This window comes from Emydura macquarii, unplaced genomic scaffold, assembly GCF_026122565.2.
Source record: "Emydura macquarii macquarii isolate MOO-44397 ecotype Brisbane River unplaced genomic scaffold, CSIRO-AGI_Emac_v2 contig_2768, whole genome shotgun sequence".
NCBI lineage: Eukaryota > Metazoa > Chordata > Testudines > Chelidae > Emydura > Emydura macquarii.
Window position 1 is genome coordinate 50825171 of NW_027132905.1, and position 24327 is coordinate 50849497.

The 24327-nt window shown below is 52.8% G+C and overlaps 1 protein-coding gene across 2 annotated transcripts; it reads left to right on the top strand.

Moving 5' to 3' along the window:
• Positions 1–798: 798 nt before the first annotated feature.
• Positions 799–23977, top strand: MFAP2 (microfibril associated protein 2). Of its 2 annotated transcripts, none has more exons than XM_067566924.1 (9): positions 799–848; positions 11414–11515; positions 16602–16688; positions 18229–18255; positions 19024–19110; positions 19638–19676; positions 22009–22096; positions 22793–22866; positions 23761–23977. In XM_067566924.1, exons 2-9 carry the CDS (start codon positions 11479–11481, stop codon positions 23862–23864), a joined length of 543 nt encoding a protein of 180 aa, XP_067423025.1. In that variant the 5' UTR covers positions 799–848; positions 11414–11478; the 3' UTR covers positions 23865–23977. The 2 variants fall into 2 exon arrangements, with proteins under 2 accessions (XP_067423025.1, XP_067423026.1); XM_067566925.1 differs by having other exon boundaries at positions 16605–16688.
• Positions 23978–24327: the final 350 nt, after the last annotated feature.

Consider the following 24327-nt stretch of genomic DNA (forward strand, 5'->3'; position numbering starts at 1 on the left):
ACCCAGGTCTCACCGCTGTCTTAGTGCGTCCCGAGCGCACTACACAGGCCGCCCGCCTCGGCTCGGAGATTCGAGCTGCATCCACACTGCAAAATGACAGGGTTTGTTGCATGCGAGTCTCGGCGGGACTCGGGCTCTGACCCACCCACCTGCAGCAGGGGCCAGGGACCTGAGACTAAAGGGACGCCTGGCCTGGGTTACGCTGGGTTCTGTGTGAAGGGAAGGGGAGTTGCGGCACAAAGGGGTTTACAGTGCAGTGAAGACACATCTTAATTGACCTGAGGGGGGCTTTGGATCAGGCTATTGCTACATACTTGTCTGCTGGGACCTGGGCTAAAACCACCAGGGTGTTGTTCCCAGTGAAAAGCCCAGATAGGTGAATGACTCTTGACCACCACTGTCCTGGGCTGTACTGGCACCAGTAAGCCAGTTATAGGCGTGCTCTGCCTCCCGTTACCAATCCCTTGAGATTCTGCTGTTCGTATTGCTAGGATTTGCATTGTGGAAGTGCCTGAGAGCCCCACTCCTGGACCAGGGACCCACTGCGCTTGGTGATGTACAAACAAAACATCCAGCCCCTCTCCCCTTTCCTTGATTGTGCAGCTACTAGGTTTTAAGTAGTTTTAAAAACAGTCGTGCAATTCAGTGACTGACAGTAACTTCAACTTCTATTTTTCCTTTAAAGGAAGCAGGAATAAAATTGCACTGGGTATAGCATTAGGACCCAGTGGTGCCATCATGTTGGAGGTAGGAGCTACTTGTCCCATTTTGGAGCTTTTGAGGCCAGACAGAAGAGAAGAGATCAAGGCATTTGGAAGGGAACAGACCGGCACACAGCTCCCAAACTGGTAAGAAAATGAGAAGGGGTGAGAGGACACGTTGTGATATGGAGAGCAATTTGTATAGGTCGCCTTTGATTTGGGGAGATGGGAACTTCCCAGCTGTAGATGTGACATCTTTGGGTTATGCTAGGAGGGACAATAGGCGTTACGATTTTAATGTATATTTAACTCAAAGTGAGGAAATGCAGAATTTCTTGGTTGAATAGAGGAAGGAAAAAAGCCCCTACAAATTGCATTTTTCTTCTTGCAAACTGTGTTGATTGTATGCCTTTCTCCAGCAGAAGGTGCAGATCAGCTCTTGAAATCTGTTCTCTGTGCTTTAAACAAAAAGGGGCCAAAAAGTTTTGCTAGTGTTTGACTGGGGAAAAAAGAGGTATGGGGGAACGTTTTTAAATCTAGAACTAGACCATTGTAGAATTACAGATGTTTAGCCACTAAATAAATCTAAAAATATCCGAACGTTTGATGGAAGCGCTAACTTTTTTTTCCTGGACACGAATTATACAAAAGACTTTTAATGTCTCCCCTTCTCCCCCTCCTACCCCAAAAGCAAACAAACTGTGTGTGCGGGGTGGGGGGAATTAAGCCAACTTCACTGAGTTTTACCTTTGGTCAGTGGCCCAAAAAAATTGAAACCTCTCTCCCTCCCTTTGTTCTCTCTCTGGCAGCTGGATTGCTGTGTAAAAAGTTGGGGGAGGGGGTGAGAGCATTTTGGAAGGTGGGGTTTAACAGAATGAAAGAGGGAGACTGTTGTTCTTTCTCTGCGATTGATTGTTCCCAGATGTGTATTACAAAAACATCTGGTTTCTTGGAGCACTAGACCCCTGCACAGAGCAGAAAGGAAAGTGCCTCCATAAACTGAGCAGACTTCCCCACTTCCAGCTCAGCGCATGCAACAGACACATCTTTCATAGCAGCGCAACTGTGCTTGGCTGTGGGGAGGGGGTGATTTAATGGGGTTCTTAAATGAGGTGAGTTGGAGCCTGGAGGCAATGAGGAAACCGGTTTATTTCTTGGTGCCTGTTGACTGATGATACCCCATTGATCTGCTCCCAATGAGACTGTGGGATGCATGTGGGGTAGGGCTCGTCTGTTGGGACCCTTCTGCCACTAACTCTTCGCAGGGTGAAGCAGGCATGCCACTGGGTGAGCTTGTAAAAGCACCCTGCTTCCCAACGGAGGGCCTGTCAGCTGAAAGGATGAACTAGGGACCTGGGGGGGCAAGGAGGGACAGAGGGGGCTTGTGGCTTGAGTGCAGCTTTGGGGAGAGTCAAAGCCCAAGGCCATAGAGCAGATCAGTGGCAGAGCTGGGAATGGAATCCCCTGGACCACGCTGCCTCTCCTAGGCAGGTCAGCTCTGAATTTGTGGCAGATCTTGGATGGTCATGGCTCTAACGCTAACGGAGATGACCCACACATTGAGATAAATGCTGGCTTTTGAGGTGTAAGTGACTCTCAAAGAATCGATGAGTTAAAGTTGAATTGATCAGACGTTGCCACCCTTCAATTCACAACACCCTCACTGATGGTAGATGTCCCTGTGAGCCAAAAGCACGGCTCTGAGATGCGCTAGGACCCGCGCTCCAGTGACTGTGCAGCTGCACTGGTGCATGGCCAGGGCATGGGCATTTTATCCACTGGCGTGGGGTTTTGTGGCAGTGGTAAAAACACCAGGGCCTTCCCTGCATAGCACCGGTGCAGCTGTGTCATTGCTGGAACATGGGTAGTAATCTTTCCTAGTGTAGATGAGGCCTGAATGAGCCAGGATTTGGCCAACTGTGGGCTTTAAAGATTGGGCCAGCGCTGGCTGGAGTGATGTTTCTCTCATCAGCGTGTATTGCCTATTGGGCAGGCTGCTGTCTGCTGGGCTAGCTGAATCTTCTGGGCAAGCCCCAGCTAAGAAGCAAATGAGCCTCCCTCACTCTGGACGCTGGGTGACCTTCAGCAGCTCTCTTCCCCAGCCTGTGCCTCAGTTTACCCTTCTGTATAATGGGGACAGTTATCCTTGCGTATCTCACAGGGATATTTGTAAGAGTCTGGGCCTGTGAAGAGGCGAAAAAAGGGTGACGAGTGTTATTAGGGACGGGCGAACTCGTTTGCTCTGATTGCAGAGGCACTCGAACGTGGTGGGTTTGAAAGTTACGATTTGGATTTAGCGACTTCATCTGTAATTCAGAGGTGAGACGGAGAATGCCGTGGGGGGGAGGGGCAAGAGTGTAATTGGGAGGGGTGGGAACAGAGCCCATGTGTGCCAGCTCAGCTTTCGGGGGGTGGGTTTGCCCCTAGCCAGCAGCACAGGCTGCCTCTCCTGGAGCTGGGGAAATCGTGTGTGTTTTAAAATGTGAAAGTACCCAGGGCTTCCAGAGAAAGGCAAAAGGTCTAAGTGGCTTTGTCAACCCAAAAACAAATGCCAGCAGCTCACAAACCGGCCCCCTCCCCAGTGACTATAGTTTATGTTGGAGGATTTTGTATCCTTGCTATTCATTCATCACTGAGCAGTGATGTGTAGAAGATGCAAAATCCCCCTGCCGCAAGGAGCGTCCCATCGAAGGGAGCTGTCAGACCCTGTTCAGCTTCCAGCGAGGGAGAAATCTTGCAAGAGGCGCTCAGTAATGTCGTGTGTTTCAAGGACTGGGTGATGTAGACAAAGCTATGAGAGGGCCCCGGGCTGCAATAGCAGGAGCGGCTGGACGTCTGGACTGAGGTGTCCTGCAAAGTGGAGGCAGGACTGGGGTGCCGGGGGAAGTTGCAGGACAGGATTTTGGCGCGTGGGCAGACTGGAGGGGGAAGAGGCCAGAGTGGACCAGCAGGAGGCGCTGCGTGTGGGGACTCGGGCATTGGCAGAGCCACGTGTGGAAGCTTCTGTAGCACCTCCCGCCTTTCCACGGTGGCCTACGATCAACCTCCCGTTGTGTGTCCTTTACATGCAATTCTCGAATCTCCCTTCCGGAAGCTACCGCGGCATTGTTTCTTTGTGCTGCAACGGGAGCCTGGCAGGAATCTCCGCAGCAAAATGCTCCGGAGAAGGAGGACACGGACCCTTGCATGGAATCCTTCCCAGATGGGCTCAGACCTCTGCAAACCGCTGAAATCCAAGCACGTGCAAATACTGAAGAAACCAGCATGGCTTGATCCAGTCTAGCCCGGTGTCCAGCCCTGGAACGCTAACCGATCCCATCCTGGCTTGGGGGCAAAGGCCCCGCTCCCAGCCACCCCATGCTCACACTGGGGCTTCCAGCTCCTTTCCAGAGAGAGGAACCCATCTTGCTTGTCGAGAAGTGCTTTCCTGGATCATTGACTTCATTCCTTGTCAAGCTGACTGCATCAAGGGGACGTCTGGCCCTGGATTAATTGCTTGATTGGAGGCCGGGGGAGAGAAGAAGAAGATCGACCTGGAGTTACGTAGCATTTCTGCAAAGGGGGAGAAAGAAATACCGGGAAACTTTCCTAAAGAATTCAGGGCTTTCTGAAGAAGACTCTGCCCAGAGCATCCAGCAAGTACTTCCTTCTGGGTGAAGGGCCTTGCGGGTGGGTGAAGGGGGAGGGGAGCATTCCAAGGAAAATGGGACTGGTCAGCCAGTGGGGGGGTAGGAGGGGAAGGAGAGGAAAGAAAATCTCCTGCAGCTCAGCAGAGCAAGTCTCTGTTCATGCCTAGAAAAATCAAAGGACGCTGGGACAGAGCTGCTGGATGCATTAGAATGGCTTTCAACCTGATGCTGGCCCCTTAAATAGGATGCTTTTGACCACAGTGTGCGCTTATTGCAGAGTGTGGCTATGTGATCTTACACCACACACGCAGACGTGCACCCCCCACCCAGCCACCCCCCCAAGCTGTGATCTATGCCACCGTCTTTTTCAGTTCACATCAGTCTGGAAAAGAATATTGTCAAGCATTTCCCCCCCCCACACACACACACACACACACACACACACACACACACACACACACACACACACACACACACACACGGTGATTTGCTGTTTCTGCAGCTGCCAGATCGGGTTTTTGGCTCCAATTCCGCAAACACCCCGCACATGTTTAACTTGACTCATGTGAGTTAAATCAAGCATGTGGGTAAATTGGGGGGAGGATCAGGGCCTTTGTTTTGAGGGTGGGGAGTTTATAGGGGGAAATCCCCTTTAAAAAAAAAAAAAAATCAGTTTAGTAAAGGTTTTGCAGAGGCAGGATAAGCCCAGGTTAGCAGTGCTGGGTACAAAGGATTTTTTGGAAATAAGCTTCGTATGCTGATCCAGATTTGATTTCTCTAGAGGAGGAAGGAAGTGTTCCACATTGGATTAGCACTGACGAGACTCGGGCAGCAGTCCAGGCAGTGGTTACCCCCTGCAACTGCGTCTTTGCAAGGGAAGCTGGTAAACATGTGGGCAAAACAGGGGAAAGACAAAGGGAGAAAAAGACTTGGTTTTTTGTTGGCACGTTACCTCCTCTTTTCCTTCTCTCCCCCCTCACCTTACAATCTGCACCAGCAAGTCGTTTGGCTGGCAGCTGTAGTACCCGAAGGGTGTATCCTACTCTGAGGAAGAGCTCTGTGTAGCTCGAAAGCTGGTCTTCCACTAGCAGAAGCTGGGTCAGTAAAAGGTATTATTACCTCACCCACCTTCTCTAATATCCTGGGCCCAACACGGTTACAACAGCACTACACACAACTTTTAAACGTAAGCAGGGTCTGCTGTGTTCGGTACAGAGGTGAGCGTTCTCCAGCGCAACCCAACTGCTGCAAGAAAGAGGCAACATTATGATCCCGCTGCCCCAGCATGACGCTAGGGGGTGCAACACTGCTGGAATTGTTTTGTCGCGTGACCCATCACACTGAGGTCCTGGACCCTGCCGCTTGGAGCAGTTGAGATGACACAGCACTATTTTTGTTTGTGTGTTTGTGCGTAACATTTTCGAATGAGTATTTGCATATCACCCTCGTTATTATCTAGCATTTTTCATCCATAGATCCCAGAGCACTTTACAAAAGAAAGTAAGAATCATTATCCCCTTTTAAGAACGGGGGAAACTGAGGCACAGGGAGGGGACGTGACCTGCTCAAGCAGCCAGGAATAAAACCCAGGCATCTTTTTAGTCTAAAAAACCCAGTTCATCTTTCGTTAAATTTATCTGGACTCCAAAATGAAAGCCACTGAAGCTACAGTGTATTTAATGAATTGGTAGGAATTATGCCAGCAATCCTTTCTTTACAGAATCCCATGTCCAAGGCTGCTTTTTCCAACCTGAGTACAGCAAAAAAAACCAAAAAACTCCACGGGAGCAAGTTTCAGAGCCCAGGTCTACAGACTTTGGATTGATGGGGGGGGGGTCCCATTACAATTCTAAAAATAGCCATGTATATTTCTGGCTCAGGCTGAAGCCTGGGCACTGAAGTGCAGAACCGGAGCTCCAGCCCAAGATGGAATGTCTACATGGCAATTATTAGCCATAGCGCGAACCCAAGTCTGTAGACAGAGGGTCTGAGACTTGCTGCCACGTGTTTTATTTTGTTTTATGTTTTTGCTGTGCAGACATATCCTAACACACTTTGGCTTTCTGTTCATAAGCAGGGGCAAAACCAGGCTATGTCTTTGGTTTCCTCATGCCCAAATCCCAGCTCGTTTGGGATTTGTATTTGTTCGTTTTGCAAAGGATACAGTGCATCCATAGTTGATCCTGGCTTCCCAAGTTCCTAGAATCTACTGGAGAGCTTGTTAGTTGTGGGAAACGTCCACTTCTTTGCTAGAGTGTTTGGTGCAGATTTTGTAACACTGGCAGATGGTTTAACGAGCTGCAGTCTTGGGGGACCCGTTAGGAAATTTTTCCAAAACGGTTTCTAGCAAAAGTGAAATATCCAACTAAGTTACTTCTCTTATAGATCAGGGTTTGCATACTTCCCTCGCCCCCTTGGGCATTGGGGAATGACCCATAGCAAGCACTGCTTAGCTGCTCAAATTCCGATTGGGGCAATTACCGTGCTTTCTGCCTCTTACAGTTTCCTTTTTGTTTCAGCTGGGCAGGATGGTTTTCTTCTGTTCTTGTGCCAAACTGTGGTCTTTGTATGTAAAACTGAATTATTTTTAATGGAAAAGGTAGGAATCTTTGGGGGCGGGAATCAGAAACTTCCACCCCAAACCTGAATGTTTTTTGTGAAATGCTGCCCCACTGCCTCATGGGAATTGTAGTTTGGTGGCCTCATGCCTCCATTTTAGTCCATGGGCCAGCTCCCTGGTCAGGTTACATCTCCCATGATGCATCACTGTTACCCTTCTTGTTAAGCCATGATGGTGTATCATGGGAGATGTAATCAGGCTGAGACGCCTGCCCATAGAGGAGAATGGGGCCATGAGCCACCAGAACAGCAGCTCCCAGGAGGCATTACAGCAGCATTCCTGAATTGAATTTTTGGGGGGTATTTAGTTTTTCAGCTAATAGTTGAAATTTGCAGTGCGAAGCAGACACTTCCCACAAAAAAATCTTTAATCTAAACCCCAATTTCCCATTAGATAAATAGTTTCCACCAGGCCTAGTTGTGTTGCTGTGCTCTATTGCGTAGCAGTGACATTCCACCCAAGAGGTGGCTGCATTTCAGAGGGAGGGGAAGGGCGTTCTACAGCATGTGGCTAAAAAAAGCACCACTAATGAACGTGTGAGGACTCTGATGAGTTAATTACCATTTTAAAGCAATTCTCTCTGTTACGAGAGAGGAGAACAGGGGGTTAAGATGAACATTGGGAAGCCAGGGAGACAATTCAGCACAGCTGTATCTTAGTGCTGACTGTCGCTTGCGGTTTTGGATTGAGTCAACGGCCATTTTTAGAGGTCACCCAAGATGCACCCGGGGTATGGGCTTTTTCTGCCTTCCTCTGAGGATGATGATACCTGGAATCATTCCTCTAACTGCCTTCCACTTAGGGCACCATCCATGATACCTCCACTGTGCCCCCTTTGGACGTCTCCTGGTTTCAGATGATCCTGGTGTTTAAAAACCGAGAAAAAACAAATTGCTGAGTAAAGTCAGGCTAAGCATTAATTGCTAAGCATTGACAACCCTGGTCACATTTTCTGCATGTGATGGGTGGGGGTTTGATGCTGTCTGGGCCGGTGCAGATCAAGAGAAATCCCGATCTCACCACTTGTGCAATGTTCTCCTGAACCAAAGCGGCTGAGATGAGGTCTCTGCAGACGCGTCTGTTCCCGCTCCAAGATCAGGCCGCCATCCCATTCCTTGCCTCCACCAGGAATGTGGAGGAGGAAGATGGAGTGAATTCACCCTTGTTTGCTTGGATTTTAGGCCATTTCTTTAGTGAGACATTGAAAGAATTTCAGGTCCAGTGAATTTAGGGGTGGCAAAAGACAGGAAAGAAAGGGTGGTTTTGTGGTTAATGCACTGGACTGGGACTCAGGAGATCTTGGCTCAGTTCCTCCCTGTGTGATCTTGGGTAAGACACCTCATCTCTCTGTGCCCCATCTAGGCGCTGATCAGCACTCTCCTACCCTTTCTGTCTTGGACAGAAAGACCACTGTCGCACGGACTCACTCTTGCTAGCACCTCGCACAGTGGGACTCTGATCTCGGCTGGGGCCTGTTGGTGGTAGCAGTGAGTGCAAGGTGCTGGATTGACAGGAGCGAAGGCCTCTGTTTAGCCACAGGGTAAGGATCACACGCTGATGGCAGTACAAGCTTTCTCCGGGCTGCTGCTCCTCCTGTTCTGCTTTGCTAGTGTTCCTCCATCCATCCCCAGAGGGACCCTCCCTAGGGGCAGGAGGAGAATTCAGTCTCCAGTGGTCCTTGCCTTTTCTTCTGGAGGTGTGGCTTTGTGATGTAGACACCAGCCCGCAAGGAGCTAGACTGAGATCCTCCCCACCCTGCTGTGGGGTGAGGGTGAGCTACGGACAGAGCCGCCTGGTACAATCCATAGCGCAGATCACAGATCCTCCTTCCTTGGATCCAGCGTGCGTGATGGGCTTTCGCCAGATGTCCTAAGGGCTGGGACTCGGAGAGTTGTCCTGTTCTGGGAAGAAGGGCGCTCTCGCTCGCCTCCCACCAGCAGGACATGCTTGGCGAGATATTAAACTCCGTGGGCCACTTGGCTCCGCGTCAGCCAGCTGTTTACCCTGTGTGGATACAGCAAGAACAAGGATAGTACGTGCTTAAGTCAAGTGACCTTTGGAGAAGGAGCCCAGCATGTGTTCTCACTTAGCCAGGCTGGACGTGCCCTCCAGGCTGAATGTGTGGATTTGAAATTAGGAACAGCCTGCATTCCAGACTGGGACCAGTACACACAGGCTGCTGAGAACTTGGACGCCGGCTTGAAGGAAAGTGGCCGGTTAGCACTGCCTGTTCCTTGCTGGAGAACCCGGGTTCAAATCCGGCCCCGCTCCCTTGTGGAAAAAGTTTGGCGGCATCACTTCTTGGCACCCTTTAGCTATGGCGCTGCACAGTTCCTTTTGCCCGGCAGCCTCTGTTCTCGAGGCCCTGTGTAGGAGAAGCAAGGGTATTGCAGACCAGGGCTAAGAGTTAGCATTGTTGGGTGGGGGATCTTGGAACTGGACTACTCTGGGGTATTGCAAGACAAGAGTGCGGGGCAGTGGCAGAAATATGCATAGGACCCAGGTCTTGGAGGGTGGATGGGTGGGGTTATTATTTTTTTTGCAAGTCAAGAACAATCCCTCCCAACAGTCCTGGGTTTCATGGGACTGTCCTGCTTTGACCCCCCCAAAACCAGTATCCTGGTTGAAGGGCAGTTTGCCAAGGGCCCCCTCCAAATGGTGTAGGGACCTAGTGCAAAGGATCACAATGCCACTCAGATTTGGCTCGTCCACCCTTCTGCTTCCATCTACACAGGGGCGGAAGGGCCAAACTTGAGTGGCGCGGCATTGCGCTTCAGCCACTTGCGATGTTGGAAGGGACGAGAAAAGGTGCAGTGATAAAAGTGAACGTGCATGTGTGTGTGTGTGCAAGGATTCCGGACTGCTGGCAAATGGTGCGTTGTAAATCAGAATGAAGGTGTATTATTGGCTGGTCAGTGATAAATGTGTCGCTGCTGTCTGCTGTGTAACTCCCAGCCGTTGTTCTTGCAGCTTTGTCTCGGAGCAGTAAAGTTTTTCATGTTCACCTAAAATCCTTCTAAAAAAGAAACAATGAAATATGGTCCATCCATCTCCTCTCTAGCCCCCTTCATCTGATGCGCTCAACGTGCTTTACAAAGGGAGGTTGGTAACATTAGCCTCACTTTCAGTGACTGGGAAACTGAGGCACAGAGCGGTTGTCCAAGGTCACGCAGCACATCAGATCTGGGGACAGACCCTGGGTCTTCTGGCTCCCAGCCCAGTGCCCCATCGATCTAGGGTACGACTTCACTGACGGTGGCAAATTCACCGCCGTCAGATCGATCTAGCCGGATTGCCGGAGCCGTCAGGGAAGACCCGCTCAATCCATCTGGAAGTCGACTTGTTAAAACGCCCCCCTCAAGGGGCGGAGCACAGTGCCGCCGCCACGCACAACGCAAGTTTAAGTCGACGGGAGTTACACAAGCGTCTCTGCGTAGCTTGCATAACTCCCATCGACTGCCGCCGAATTTGAAGGTAAGTGTAGCCCAGGCCCTAGCGACAGGCGCTGGGGACGTGCCTGGTAGAATCGGGCTGACTACAGTTCTGTCTTTGCTAGATTTCTCTCTTGAAAACCTGGAGGAAGGCTTTCCACTGAGCCTTTTTGCCATGTGCACAGAGGACGTGCTCTGCTTCCGCCAGGGAGTGAAGGAATACTGCACATTGCGGTGATTCTCTGGGGGGGGGGCGTATTGGACCCATTAAGCAGAAAGCACTGAAGGCTCCTTTAAAAAATCAGCTGGTCTCGGCAGGGAGCATCCACATGGAGGGGCTGCTGAGGGGGAGGAAATTCACCAGCTCTCAGTTTCCCTGTCTGTAGTGGGAGGATGCTGGCTGGCAGGTGAGGCTGGATTAACAGTTTGTCAGGATGCTTTGGGACTCACGGCTGCGAAATGACACAGAAATGCCAGGTGTGCTAAAGGGTTCATTCGCAACGCTCTGATGTGGGCGAGCTTAGAGCAGTGGTCCCCAAGCTTTTTACCTCCTGTCCCCCCTTATCCCTGTCTGCGTCTGCCCCCAGCAGCCACGGCTGGAGGTGGGTTTGGGGCCAGGAGCGGGACCAGAAGCGGAACCACGGCTGGGTAGGGCCAAGGCTGGGAGCAGGGGTGGGGCCGCGGCTGGGGGCACAGTGGGACTGGGTGGCGCGCCTTCCCCACTCCCATGGGGGCTGGACCGCACCTGCTGCACCCCCCTGAACATGGGGGGTGCGCCTCGCAGTTTGGGGACCTCTGGCTTAGAGCTAGGTCTGCGGGTGCCATTAATGGGTCAGACTCGCCCATCCCGAGGGTCCCAGTGATTCCACCCCATTTGCCTGGGTGACGAGAAGCGTCAGCACGAGGAGGGTGTAGAATGACCCACTGGTCTCTCCACAGTGACCCCAGCAGCCACCTAGAGATTGAAGGGTGGAGGGGGCACCCAAAGCCTCCTGCTGATCCCTCCTCCTCCTCCTCCTTCTTCTTTTCCAGACTTCCCAAAGCTCATCCAGCTACCTCCCGCGTGGCTCCGCTCCTCCCCGCTGCCCCCTGTGACAATGAGAGCAGTCTGTCTCTTCCTGCTGGGTCTGCCAGGTGAGTGCACAGCCAGCTGTCCCTTTCCCTCCAGCCCCAAGCCCGCTGGCAGGGGCTGGCCAGCGCGGCAGGCAGGGCACGTGCCTTAGGGGAAAGTGACCTGCTGCCCCTGGCAGTGTCGCCGTTCGAGATCCACCCGCATGGTCGGCGGTGGACCGAACCCAGACGGGGAGGCGCAGTCCCTCCCCCCAGGATCCTAAGATCAAAACAGAAGAGTGACACCATTGATGTGTAGGATGCACTGACCGACCAGATCTCCAACTCTGGCAGGGTTTCCATCTCCTTAACCTTTGGGAGTGAACAGAAAAAAACCCAACCGAGGACAAGGCGGCCAAGGGGCCACGGCAGTGGATTGGCCTTAACAGGCGTGGATTCAATTCCCTGCTCTGTCACAGATTCCCTGTGTGCTGCTTAGACTCTCTGGGCCTCAGTTTCCATTGCAATGGGTGATTCTGTATGTCACTTGCTGTCTGCGTTGTGGTGGCAGCTACCACGCCCTGCCTGCACCCAGAGTGTGTTTGTGTCAGGGGTTGTTCATGCCACTCTGGGGGCTGTTAATGAAGGACATTCCCTGTCCCAAAACGCTGCCAGTGTAGCTGGAGCAGGGCCACAAAGGGTGGCAGGGGGAATAGACGCACAGCAGTGAAGTGACTAGCCCCAGGTCATGCAGAGAACATCTCTGAACTTCCAGTTTGCTTGTATCCATTGCACTGCGCTGCCTTTCCTAAGGATAGGCCAACACCGCAACAACAACAAAATATCAACAGGTCTCCCAGCTCAGGTCAACTGACTCAGACTCACGTCCGCTCTATAGGGCTGAAAATAGCAGTGTAGATGTTCCCACTTGGGCTGGAGCCAAGTGGGGAGGGTCTCAGGGGCCCTGCTTCAGCCCAAAGGAGAAGGTCTGCATCTGCACGGCTATTTTTAGCCCCGTGCAACAAGCATGAGTCAGTTGATCCGGGCTCTTTTGCAACTCGCTGCTGCGGGGTTTTTGTGGTGTTGGTGAACCCTAAGACAGGTTGCTGCTGCCGCTCAAAGGACTGCAGCTGATGAGATCCCAGGAGTGGATCTGGCGGGTGGATGTGTGTGTGCGCGCCTGCGTTTCTCAGGAGCGCTTTGTTCAGTGAAGGCAAGTCTGGCTGTAGGGACCTCTTGCCTGACTTTGGACGTCTGTAGATGTTCTTGTGTCTCCATGTAGGCTCATGGATTGGCCTCAGTGCACAGAGCTGCTCTTCCAAGGGACGCTGTCAGGTTGGTTTCAGTCCCAAAGGAAGGTTTTGTAAGAAAAACCTGCTGCAAAATCAAAGCTTGCTAGAAACATTTCTCTGAATTGCTTCAAAAATGCTAATTGTTTCATTGTGTTCTGGGTATTTTGTCTTCGGAGGGAGCCCATTCCCTGGCAGCCCTAACTTTGCAGCCGTGTGTTTTACATGAAGTCCAGCAAGTGAAACCAACCAGCCTGTCTGAGTGTTGAGTTAAGCGATACTGAAAAAAGCGAACTAGCGTTAATAGTGAGAAATATGCGCTACACGGCAGGTGTGTCCAGTGCTTAATTTGGAACGAGAAGAGGTGCTGGATCTCAAGCAGTTTTTTTACATTCATAACTGATGCAGCAAGCCCAGAGGTGCCAGAGCTATGAACTGCCAAGCCTCGAATGCCAGGGCTCAGCCCTGGCACAAAGTAAGCCCCAGGAGTAATGTGAGAGAACACGAGTTTGAACTCTGTGTCACTTGACGGCTGTGCGTACAGTACAGCTGGGGAGTACAGTGCATACAGTACCGCTGGGGAGGAAACGGTTTTACCAGGCCACAAACATTTTTGAGATTTAAAAAATGTTCCCTTTCCATGTCAGGAAGAAATCGACTGGTTTTTTTCAAAATTTTTCATCTCACTCTCACACGCACGCACGCACAAACGCGCGTGCGCGGCAGTCATGTCCCAGATGAGTGCCCTAGGCACTAGGCTAGGTTGGGAGCTTTCTCTGGTTTTGACGAGAAATTCCATCCGGGACCTGAGAAACCTCAGTGAAAGTTTTGTCACAACGGCTACATTCCCACAACGAGTCCAGGTGTGACAAACGGGGATTTTCTGGTTTAGGAATCTTTTGATGAAATTGTTTTCACCAGTGCTGGTGTGTGTGCTTTTTCAGGAGAATCTTATTGGTGCATCGCCCCACGTTCCTCTGCCTGCAGGCGCACTAGTGCAGGCAGGGATTGGACATTCTCACTGGCGTGTCATCTGAATCCGGCAGATCTAACCGACGTGATGGGGAAAAATGCCCGTGGTCCTTGAGCCCTGTTTATACTCGGGCTCTCTCTGCCACTGGCAGAGCTGTGCCTGCGATAGGGGAACGGGGATGGTGGATTTAGAAGAGGCCGAAGCGTGACTCGAATGAGCAGTGCTGCTGAGTGGAGCAGCGTTGGGTGTGCGCTCAGAAGGATGCTAGCCAAGTGAAAACAGGGATTGCAGGGTTATTTCTTCAGTGGTGCAGATAAGGAAGGGGCAGTGTGTGGTGATCTCCACTGGACGTTGGTCCTGTCTTTGTTAAATACATGCAAGTGTATCTCACAGGGAGGAGAGGATCTCCTAGGAATCTCCAGGCTCCCACGTGCCTACCGAGGGGAAGTGGGGGTTTCCCAACCTCACAGCGGGGCCTTAAGACCAACAGGGGAAAGCAATGGGAGGGGGTTGAGCAGTGATTTGGCTCGTACAGTTTATTGCCTTGAGTCATGTTAGGCTGTTGCTCGTTCTGGGGCTAAGCCAGGCCTCTCTGAGGAGCGGAGCAGCTCTTGTTCAGTCAATTACTTCCAGACGGAGGGAGACTTGTCCAATTTCCTGCTCCCTTTGCAAAGCCTCCGACGTCCCGTGCAGCCGCTTTCCTATCTGCATTTGAATGCGATGGCTGGAGAGGCTAGGCTGCGAGTGTCCCGTAAGCACGGTGGCTTTGGGGCATGTTCCCAACTCGACGTGCGTATCCCATAAGTGCTCTGTACAGCCAGAGGAGAGGATCTTAAATGTCTACTTTGCTCCACATCCTGCATTGTCGGCGGCTCAGCCCAGGTTGGACCCAGTGCCCTTTAACTTGGTTCCAGCCACACGTAAATCCATTGGGCTGTCCAGACAGAGCACGAGGAGGTTGTCTGTGTACCTCGGCGAGGACTCCTCGTTCTAATGCACTCCCTGAACTTGTGCTTTACGAGGCAGATTTCCCAGACTGTCTGCCAGCCAACCTGCTGCAGGCACTAGATCTTGCTGTGGATCAAAACCAGCTGTGTACAAGAGGCAGAGGGGAAGGCAAAGGGGCGAGGCTCAGAAGCAGATGGGCTGACCTCGATTTGTAGGGCTGCCCTATGCTTGGGATCGTTCACATTCTGGACCTAGCGCTTTTTGTGCTCTCTGAGGGCCCTGTGTGAGTGTGTGGCTGCCCGTTGGCGCTGCCGGAGTAGTGCTCATCCCAGTGCCTGCGTACACAGCTGGATTCATCAGCCAAGAAGTGGTGGGTCACAGCTGGTTCTAAGTCTCTCCAATTTGTCCACGTCCTTCCAGTAGTGGGGGGCCCAAAACTGGACACAGTACTCTAAATGAGGCCTCACCAGTGCTGAATAGAGGGGAATAATCACTTCCCTCCATCTGCTGGCAATGCTCCCGCTAATGCAGCCCAATATGCCATTAGCCTTCTTGGCAACCAGGGCACACTGCTGACTCAAATCCAGCTTCTTATCCACTGTGACCCCCAGGTCCTTTTCTGCAGAACTGCTGCCTAGCCCGTCGGTCCCCAGTCTGTAGCTGTGCAAGGGATTCTTCTGTCCTAAGTGCAGGACTCTGCACTTGTCCTTGTTTAACCTCATCAGATTTCTTTTGGCCCAATCCTTCAATTTGTCTAGGTCACTCCGTATCCTATCCCTGCCCTCCAGCATATCTGCCACTCCCCCCCCGCCGTGTCATTTGCAAACAGGACATCCACCCGGAGCCAAGCACACGCTCCCAGAACACCTGCACGTCCCCATCCAGGAGGCTCTGGTGCCTGTCCATTCAGCGGTGGTGGCAGGCCATAGTCTGCTTCTGATCAGCTCTAAATCGCGGCGATGGAGAGCCTGGCCCAGGGCGCTCAGGTTCAATGCTCTGCGCAGCCTCCAGCGTCGCGGCTATGTTGTGTTCAGCTCACACTACTTGAGGCTGCTTCGGGAAGTGCCATCATGGGGCAAGTAACTGTAGGAGACTCGCTGCTTGGCTTGGGCTGTTTCTCCCATTTGCATGGTACTGGTGTTTGCGTCAACGTGGAGTCCTCTGCTGAGCATTCCTGCTGCTGGGTGGCCCTGTCCAAACACTGACAAGCGGCGATCCGGCTAGCCAGGGCTGTCCTCTCACAGCGGCTGAGCCCCTGCGGGCCAAAGCCGACCTTCCCAGCTACTAGGAAGGGTGGCTCCCCGTCCTGCATGGAGATGAATGCCGAAGATCCTGGGGGCAAGCAGACGAGCCCTGACAATGGAACGCAGGGAAACTGAGGCCCGTTGTCAAAGCAGGGCTGGGAAGCTGCTACCTGCCAGCTTCCAGACACCAAGCCTTTGAGCCAGCGTGGGGCTGCGCTGCGGTTTGTCCAGCATTCGCCCCCGATAGGCTGTCCCGGGGGGGGAGGCCTGTGAGCCAGAGTGCTTTGCTAAGATATCTGGTTCATACCACAACCACCCTCGTTATGAACATAGAGGGGAATTCTGACTATTGATTTCCAAGAACTTTTCTATTCCAATGGATTGGGGATCTCCCAGAGCTGCTGGGTGGGGTGTGTGGTGGGGGGGGGAGGGGTGAACACACACACACCTGTACGTTGGCTTGTGCCTGGGATGCTGGCTCCCCTTCCAGGTGTCCATCCCACAGCAGTGTGGGGGCAGCTGTATCTGCCAGCAGACAGGCCAGCGCCCCAGCTGTATCTGCCAGCAGACGGGCCAGCGCCTCAGCTGTATCTGCCAGCAGACGGGCAAGCGCTGGAGGGGTGCAGGGGGCATTTCTGAAAGGGTCAAATACTGGGATCACTTAGTAAAACGCAATGATTTCTCTCTCCTGTTTGTGTGTGTGTGTGTGATACCAGCAGCACTCCTGGCCCAGGGACAGTATGATCTCGAAGGACCCCCTTATCCCGACCAGGTGCAATATTCCCAGTACGACTCTCCGTTAGGTGAGTGGGACTCAAAGCCTGGGGGCTTTATATCTATATCTCCCAGCCGCAGCCCTCCGCACGCACACGCGTGCTCTGTGTCTCGGTGAGACAGCTTCACAGCCTGATAGATTTTGCCATCCGGAAGAGTTTTTTCCCTGATATTCAGTCTAAATGTCCCCCTTCTGAATTTCATTCCATTTTGTCCTGCTCCAACTCCTTCCCCTCCCTCCTGGATATTTACCCCTTTCAAATCCTTGGAGAGATCTGCCCCCAACCCCACATCCACTCCCAGCTCACAGATGTAAATTTCCCCCTAAACCAGTCCCTCCCGGCCCACGTGCGCCCCTGAACTCTTCTGGGACCTCCATGGGGCATCTCAGTGCAGGGGACTCTAATTCTACGTTCCAGGATGCTGCTGCCTTTAAACCGTATAAAATGTTTCTCACTGTCGCATTGCACAACAAACTCGCAACCAACTTACTGCCCACTACCACCCCTCGCTGATAGAGAAGGCTGGGTAATGTAGGATCCTCCTGAGTAAAATAATCTGCCTTTTCCCATCTGGCAAGGCTAACCGATTCCATTAACAGAAGTTTAGCTAACTCACGTTTCTACATCCCCTGCTCAGACTGGCACAGGAGATTTCAGGGAAGTGATTATTGCAATATAGCCCCTGGCAGCTGATCTCTGACTCTTGCTGGTATCTCGTTGTGTCAGATTGCTTCCAAGAAATGTATTCGCTGCCTGTGAATCTGGTTCAGTCTAAGATTTGTTAAAAGCATGTGTATTTTGCACTCCCCAGTACTGTAACTGTCACTGAATTAAACAGAATGTGCTTTATAGCCCGATGTGCTTTACAACAAAGTAGTGTGGGTGCTACATTGAATGCCCAGGCAAAGGCAGCAGTTGTTATGTCTTCAGTAACTGCTCTCTGACAGCCTGGTGTGCTCAGACCTTCCTGCAATGGAGTGTTGTCTAAATCACTGGGATTATCATTTAATCTGAGCTGGAAAAAAAATTACTGGGATTTTACGTTCCCCCCCCAGAGAGTCACTAAAAACGGGCAGAAGAGATGCATGGCCAAGGTTTTCAAAAGCAACTAGTGATTTTGGGGAGGCCCAACTTGAAACATCTTTCAGAAAGTGCTGGACACCTGACCTCTGAACGCACGGCTTCTGTAAGGTGTCTTGATCAATCCACTAGTCCCTTTCGAAAATGTTGGTCGCCTCTCTCAAACCATGTCTTCCCATACTGCAATGGGTGAAAGCTTATGCCTAGATTTTTTCCCCAGAGATGCTGAACATTTATATCTCCCGTTAACTTGGACTTGTAAACCCTAGAGTGTATTGTTTGTACAATGCAGCCACCTGGAACTCCACTGCCCTCTGGGTTAGGAAATCGGTCCGTATCCCAGGCTTGATGTAGGGACCACTGAGATGTCTGGGCGAGACCTGTTTTACGCCGTGAGAACAAGAACAGTTTGTTTCTTTCTCCCACGTGCTGGGGTGGTCTTTGCTGTTCCTCAGATGAGACTTTTCTCTGTGCTTTGTTTTTTCAGACACTCAAGATTACTATGACTATCAAGGTAAGCGCTTCCTCTGTGGAGTGTTCATTTGCTCATGTTTGCGACAGCTGGCCGGTACCGTCTGGAGTGTAACTAACGTGACACAGAGGCTCCAGAATTATGCGTTGTTGGGAATATGAGTTCTTCCGTTCTGGCTTCCTTTTCGCCTTGGTCTTGCAGGAGAGATCTAATCCTGTGGCTTTTTCTGGTGCAATCTGTTGCCCTGGTTACTATTTGGCCTTGATACTTGATGAAGGAAGAAATGGAGGGGGATCCAAACTGCAAAACAAGTCTAAGGTGCCCACATCATGCCTGTCACATGGATAAACAGAGGGCTTTTAGCCTACAGGGTTGTCCGCCTTGGACTTGGAGCGGTCCCATGATTTTAGGCAAGCTGGCACCTTTCGCTCTGCATCTAAGATGGCTTGTAAAGAAAACTGAAGGGGAGGGAAAAGGAAAGCAAGCAGGTGAAGGGATAAAGACGATTCCTTTGAAAGCATGGTGGAAGCGCGGCTCTCACGCCCTGGCTGAAGCCAGGAAACCCAGCCATGCAGCCGTTCAGTGATGGTGGTCGGGGGATCCGTTTCCAGGTTAAGGCACTTTGAAAGGAGGATTTTGTTCCTGATCTCCTGGGGGCTTTGTTTTTCAAACCACTTTAAACAGAAGCAAAAATAAAAATTGTGTTGGGAAAACTGACCAATAAAACAAGGTTCAAGGGGAGTGAGGAATGCTGGGGTCTCTGGCCCCACTGGACTAATCTGTACTGAACATGCCTGTGGTCCATTGCAGAGGTCACCCAGCTTACTCCCGAAGAGCAGTTCCAGTTTCAGTCCCAGCAACAGACCCAGCAGGAGATCATCCCAGCACCAACCCCAGGTGCGTGGTGGAACCTTCACTGCTCCTGACGAAGGGGGCTTATGGGCGGTTACCGTACTCTGCGGGTGGCAATTGGGGTAGCTCTGCTAAAGTCAATAGATGTACCCTGACATACACCAGCTGAGGAGCTGATCCGCCGTGTTTCAGTAGTTTCAGAGTATTAACAATGTCCAGTGTGCGTGTTGCTTTCCTTGACAGTAACACCTATCCCAGAGAGGGAGGATGGCCCAGTGGTTAGTGCACTGGCTTGGGACTTGGAAAATCTGCATGCTCTGCCAGTCTTCTTGTGTGATCATGGGCAAGTCACTTGATTTCTCAGGGCCTGGGTTCCCAGCTGCACAGTGGGGATAATGTCCTGCCTTGCCTGACGGGGCGTTGTGAGAATCAACACAGCCGAGATTGTGAAGCGCTCAGATGCTGGAATAATGGGGGCCACCTATGTACCTTAGCTAGACAGGCGCCTGAGTTGTACTGGATTGCAGCCTGGTGCTGTGTTCTCAACTCTGCTTATTGTCTGTCCCCTCCAGAACTTCCCAAGACTGAACCCACAGAACCAGGACCTCTCGGTAAGTCCCGCAGCTCACAGTTCTTCTCCGACCAGCAGGGTGACTCCGGGAGCTGCAGATGCCCGAAGTCAGCTCTGAGGGGGAGGAAAGGCCCGCAGGAGGCAAGGATGGAAAGTTTAAAGGAGGTGGAAAAAACTGCTCACTCAAGCTCTGAGAAAGGAGCCAGAGCACTGCTTTTCCCCCTCTTTCCTCCCCATCCATCCACGCCCTGAATACAAAGGCAGGACAACCTGGGGTGCAACATGAAGGAGACACCACAGCTGGGTAGCTGGGCTCTGGGCTGCCTCCAGCTGGCAGGGGCTACGTGGTGGATTTCTAGCCTTGGTGATGTTTTACTTGCAGGAAACGCTTTAAACTGAGCAACCCTTGTACTTGCTGATTCTTAAAATCCCCCCTGATTGAGTGTGAGCATTTCTTCTGCGGGCTGCCCACTGCGTAACAGACCAGTCCATCTCATCGCTGCCAGGACACCAGCCAATCTGCTTTCGATCAGGGGCAGCCTTGAGTCTGAGAGAGACCCTGCGATTTACACGTAGGGTATCAGATGGGACAGAGCGTTCTCTCCGTGAACTAGACCCTGCAGCCCTGGCGGCTGGGAGCAGACTTGCTGAATCCAGCAGAGCTTCTCCGGGAACTGCAGGCTCAGACCCTTGCAGTAAGCAGCAGGAGGAGGAAATATTCAAAACCCAGAGAAAGCACAAAAATCCCCCTTGATTTCCACCCGCCTGGATAGATTTCCAAGCCTTCGTGCCTGGTGGAGCCCTTGAGGCTACCAACAAACCTGGCTACACTGAGCAGCGTGTCTCTTGTCCTTTCCCTCAAACACTCCTGCTGATGTGTGTTGGGGCTGCTGCGTGTGCGGCTGGCTACCCGACCACGGCTGCAGGGGTTGGCGGGGCGGTCCGGCGATCCCGCCAGGCGTGCAGAGAGGCTGGAGTGCTCTGCTCCGCTCCAAGCTAAACACAGAGCGGCTGCCCGCAGCGTGACGCATCCCCACCAGCACGCTGTCGAGAAATCACATTTTCCCCGCTTTCTCCCCCCCCCCCGAGCAAAACGTTGGTAGAAAGGAAAATTGTGCTCACCTCCCAGATGGTAACAGCTCACAGCGCTTGCCAAAGGGGGCGTAGAACGCCTGAGCCCTGCCTAGGGAGGCCAGCTTTCCAGGAACTGCTGGATGGACCCAGCATGGGCTGCTGGCAGCACCCAAGGTGTTATCTGCCTGTCTCCTGCCAAGTGCTGATTACCCTCGAGCCCCATGGACGGCTGTGCTATTCAAGGGCATTGCAAGATGTGGCTTTTAGCTTGTTCGTTCTTTGCCGCTCCACCCCGGGAGCAGCTCTGGATCAGTGCAGCTGCCCGCTCGGCCACTGAGCTACTAGCTGCCAGCATGGCTCCCACAGGCCACTTTGCCTCCTGGGCCCTGCAGCCGTGCCAGGAGCAGGGTTTGCAAGCTAAGCCAGGCTCCGGCGTCCGTGCAGTTGAGGAACGTTTCCCTCTGACAGCCGGGTCAATGCCTCAGCATTCTGCAAGGGGGCGTTGCGGTGCTTTGGAGGTGCTGTTTTTTTCGGGGCGCCTGGCCTCTTGTGGTCATTAAAGAGCCTGGGGCGCTCACTCGTCATAAAAGGAAAGGCTCCAGTCAGTCTAGCTCCAGTAACTAAATTCTCCTTCCCTGAATTCCCCCTCCACCTCCAGTTTTAACTGGAGATAAATTTCTTCACTTTCCGCCCTATGCTGTTGCTGTTGAACTGTTCAAGCGGCTGTGCTGCTCCACCCCAGATGTGGCTGCACTTCGGTGCTCACTACAGCAATCCCCGCGCATGTGGGCACAGTTCTTTGTGGTCCTGCGGGGTGGAATGTGCAATAGCGATAGGACATCGCTACTCCGGCTCCACTCCGCTCGCGTGGCACTTCATTCACCCAGAGAACCAGGACTAGGCTGACAGGCAGAGGAAGGTCCCAGTCAGCACTGGCATGTGCCTGGCGTGGTACCCCCAGGGAGATGGTGACTGGGCATGCTGGAGATCTACTGGCCCAGGCCGTTCGGAACTGCGGTTGGGCTAGGTCTGCAGAACCAGTAGCCAATGCAGAAGAAACTGGAGTGGCCGCTTTTCAGGAAAGGGTTAAGGGAGGCGGATAGATTGCTGGCGAAGGGGACCCTAAATGACATGGTGGGTTTTTGTTTAAACACGGGTTCCTACTCCTCACTGCCCAGTCGCTAGTCCCAGGGCTACACTGGGGACCTCTCGGTTTAAGCAGCGGCCGGTGCTCAGCCGGCAGTTGGATGTTGTGCTGGTGCTCTGCCCCCCAATGCATGTGGTCTCTTGCTGGGCAGATTGCCGGGAGGAGCAGTATCCCTGCACCAGGCTCTACTCCGTCCACAAGCCCTGCAAGCAGTGCCTGAACGAGATCTGCTTCTACAGGTACGTCGCGGGCCGGGGCGGTGCCCACCTGGCCGGCACCGAGGGCCAGCCCCTGGTTTTCCCTAGGCTGTCCCAGGCTGCGGGAGATGGGCCCGGGTTGCATTGAAGAAAGGAAAAGGAGCAGGTCCTGCCGGGCATGTTGCTGCTCTGAGTTCACGCCGTGATGAGCTGCTCCTTTGCGCAGCGCGAAGCTGAACTACTCTTCTGTAGGGCCGTGCGACACTCGCAAGTTAACACAAGATCACGCCTGGCGTGTCCTCAGCCTGTGTCCGCACGTGCACACCCCGCACATGGTAACACGAGCGGGGGGCAGGTTACAGGGTAGACCTCGAGTGAGCCTCCCTTGACGGCCACTAGCTAGCGTGGACGTAGGCGAACGCTGCGACGTACCAGAGCCACTAGTCCTCCAGCACCTCCCCCCCAGAGCCCCTGCCCTGGGGCTGGTGTTAGCGTGGGGTGCTTAGCCCCCATTCAGCCGCTGGTAGCAGCAATACCACAGCCCACGTGATTCAAAAGAGGCCTTGCCTGGGGCAGTTCGTTACCGCCGAAAAACGGGTGCCAGTTTGTGAGTGAAAATACGGGGCACTTTGGCACAAGTGTGGGCAGGGACCAAAGAGCCCGTCCCCCACCTGCCACATCCAGGGCTCCAGCCACTGGGGGGGTGTCTCAGCCTTTGCGTTTTGCTCTCCCTTTCAGCCTTCGGCGGGTGTACGTCATTAACAAGGAAATCTGCGTCCGTACTGTCTGCGCCCACGAAGAGCTGCTCCGAGGTAAGAGACCTGGGGCTGAAATGCAGCCGCAGCAGAAATGGGACTGGAAGAGGTGGCGCGTCCTGGTCCCTGGAGGACCCTGAGAGGGGGCGGGTCGGCTGAAGGCTGGCTGAACGGCAGCTCTCCAACAAGGGGGAGACTTAGCCTCAGCCCCTGGGTGGCGCCCGGCTACACTTGTGCAGTGGGTGCGAATCACTCATAGATCCACACAGAGGAAGGACTGGGGGAGGCAGAGCCTAGCGGGTGTGTAAGCTGGGCGCAAGCCCATCCATTAAGCCCTCTCTCTGCCCTCCTATGACAGGCCCCTTCGTCCCCAGCCGTCCCTGGACACAGCTGCTCGGAAACTGATTTCTTTTATCCCCTGCGACAAAAACAACAAAAGTTGTGGGGTAAAAACACATTTTCAGCGGTGGAAACTTTCTGGCGAGTTTTCAGTTTGGAGGAAAAAAACCTGAAAACACAACACAGGGGCTTGGGTTTGTTTGGGAGGGTTTTTTTGGTCTACGTGGAAATGGTGCTAATTTTTTAGCAAAAAAAAAGGCTGTGTATTCAAAACCATTTTCCTTCCAAGAGCAGAAAGCCGCCCGGCAGGGCTCCGTGCCATTAGACCCTGTCTCCTAGTGAAAACAGCACCAGGGAGCCCGCTGTAGAGTTGTTTGGCTGATTCTCGTTTCCTCTCCTGGGCTGATCGTGTCCCAGTCGCTGCATCTCTTTCCCCCCCAGAGCTTTGCCCCGTTCCCTCGGGGCCGGTTCTCTTCGGGTGACCAGTGTGAAAAATCAGGACATGGGGTGGGAGGTGATAGGCACCTATGTAAGATAAAGCCCCAAATATCAGGACTGTCCCTATAACATGGAGACATCTGCTCACCCTGGTTCTTTGCCTCCCCTCCACAGCCGACCTCTGCCGTGACAAGTTCTCTAAATGCGGCGTGCTGGCGACCAGTGGCCTCTGCCAGACTGTAGCTACCTCCTGCGTCAGAAGCTGCGGCGGCTGCTAAGGCTGGACGGCAGGTGCCGCAGCAGATCCACAAGCCACGACTCTGCTGTCTAACGGCCGGGCCCTGCCAAACCAACCCAGAGGGAAACGCCCTCCCTGGAGTTACCTCCCATCTGCCCCAGTAGAGTAATATTATCGTTGTGCTCGTGAAATCAATGGTGCTAAAGAAACATGGTGCATGAAACAGCATAAAAGTCCATTTTGTGCACATACTATAGGGTTTTTTATTACTTTGTATTATATTGGAAGGGTCGCCGGCAGGCATCGGGCTGAGCCGGTGCAGGCTGATTGGACCCAGCTCGCACAGGCCAGTCCAGCCGGGCTGATGGCTTGTTTTATATGTAGAGTATCCAAGAGAACAAGTGTAAGGAATTGTCTGAATTTCTGGGCTCTCCCCCCGACCCTGGTGCTGCTCGGTTAGACTGTTGCTGCTGTCTCGCCTTCCTCTTCCTCAAATTCCCGCT

Bases quoted from the DNA above. Each gene is read 5' to 3' on its own strand.
- MFAP2 (XM_067566924.1), top strand. From the start codon at position 11,479: ATGAGAGCAGTCTGTCTCTTCCTGCTGGGTCTGCCAG. The intron at 16,689-18,228 runs GTGAGTGGGACT...TTGTTTTTTCAG, and splicing joins CCAGTACGACTCTCCGTTAG to ACACTCAAGATTACTATGAC. The intron at 22,097-22,792 runs GTACGTCGCGGG...TCTCCCTTTCAG, and splicing joins AACGAGATCTGCTTCTACAG to CCTTCGGCGGGTGTACGTCA.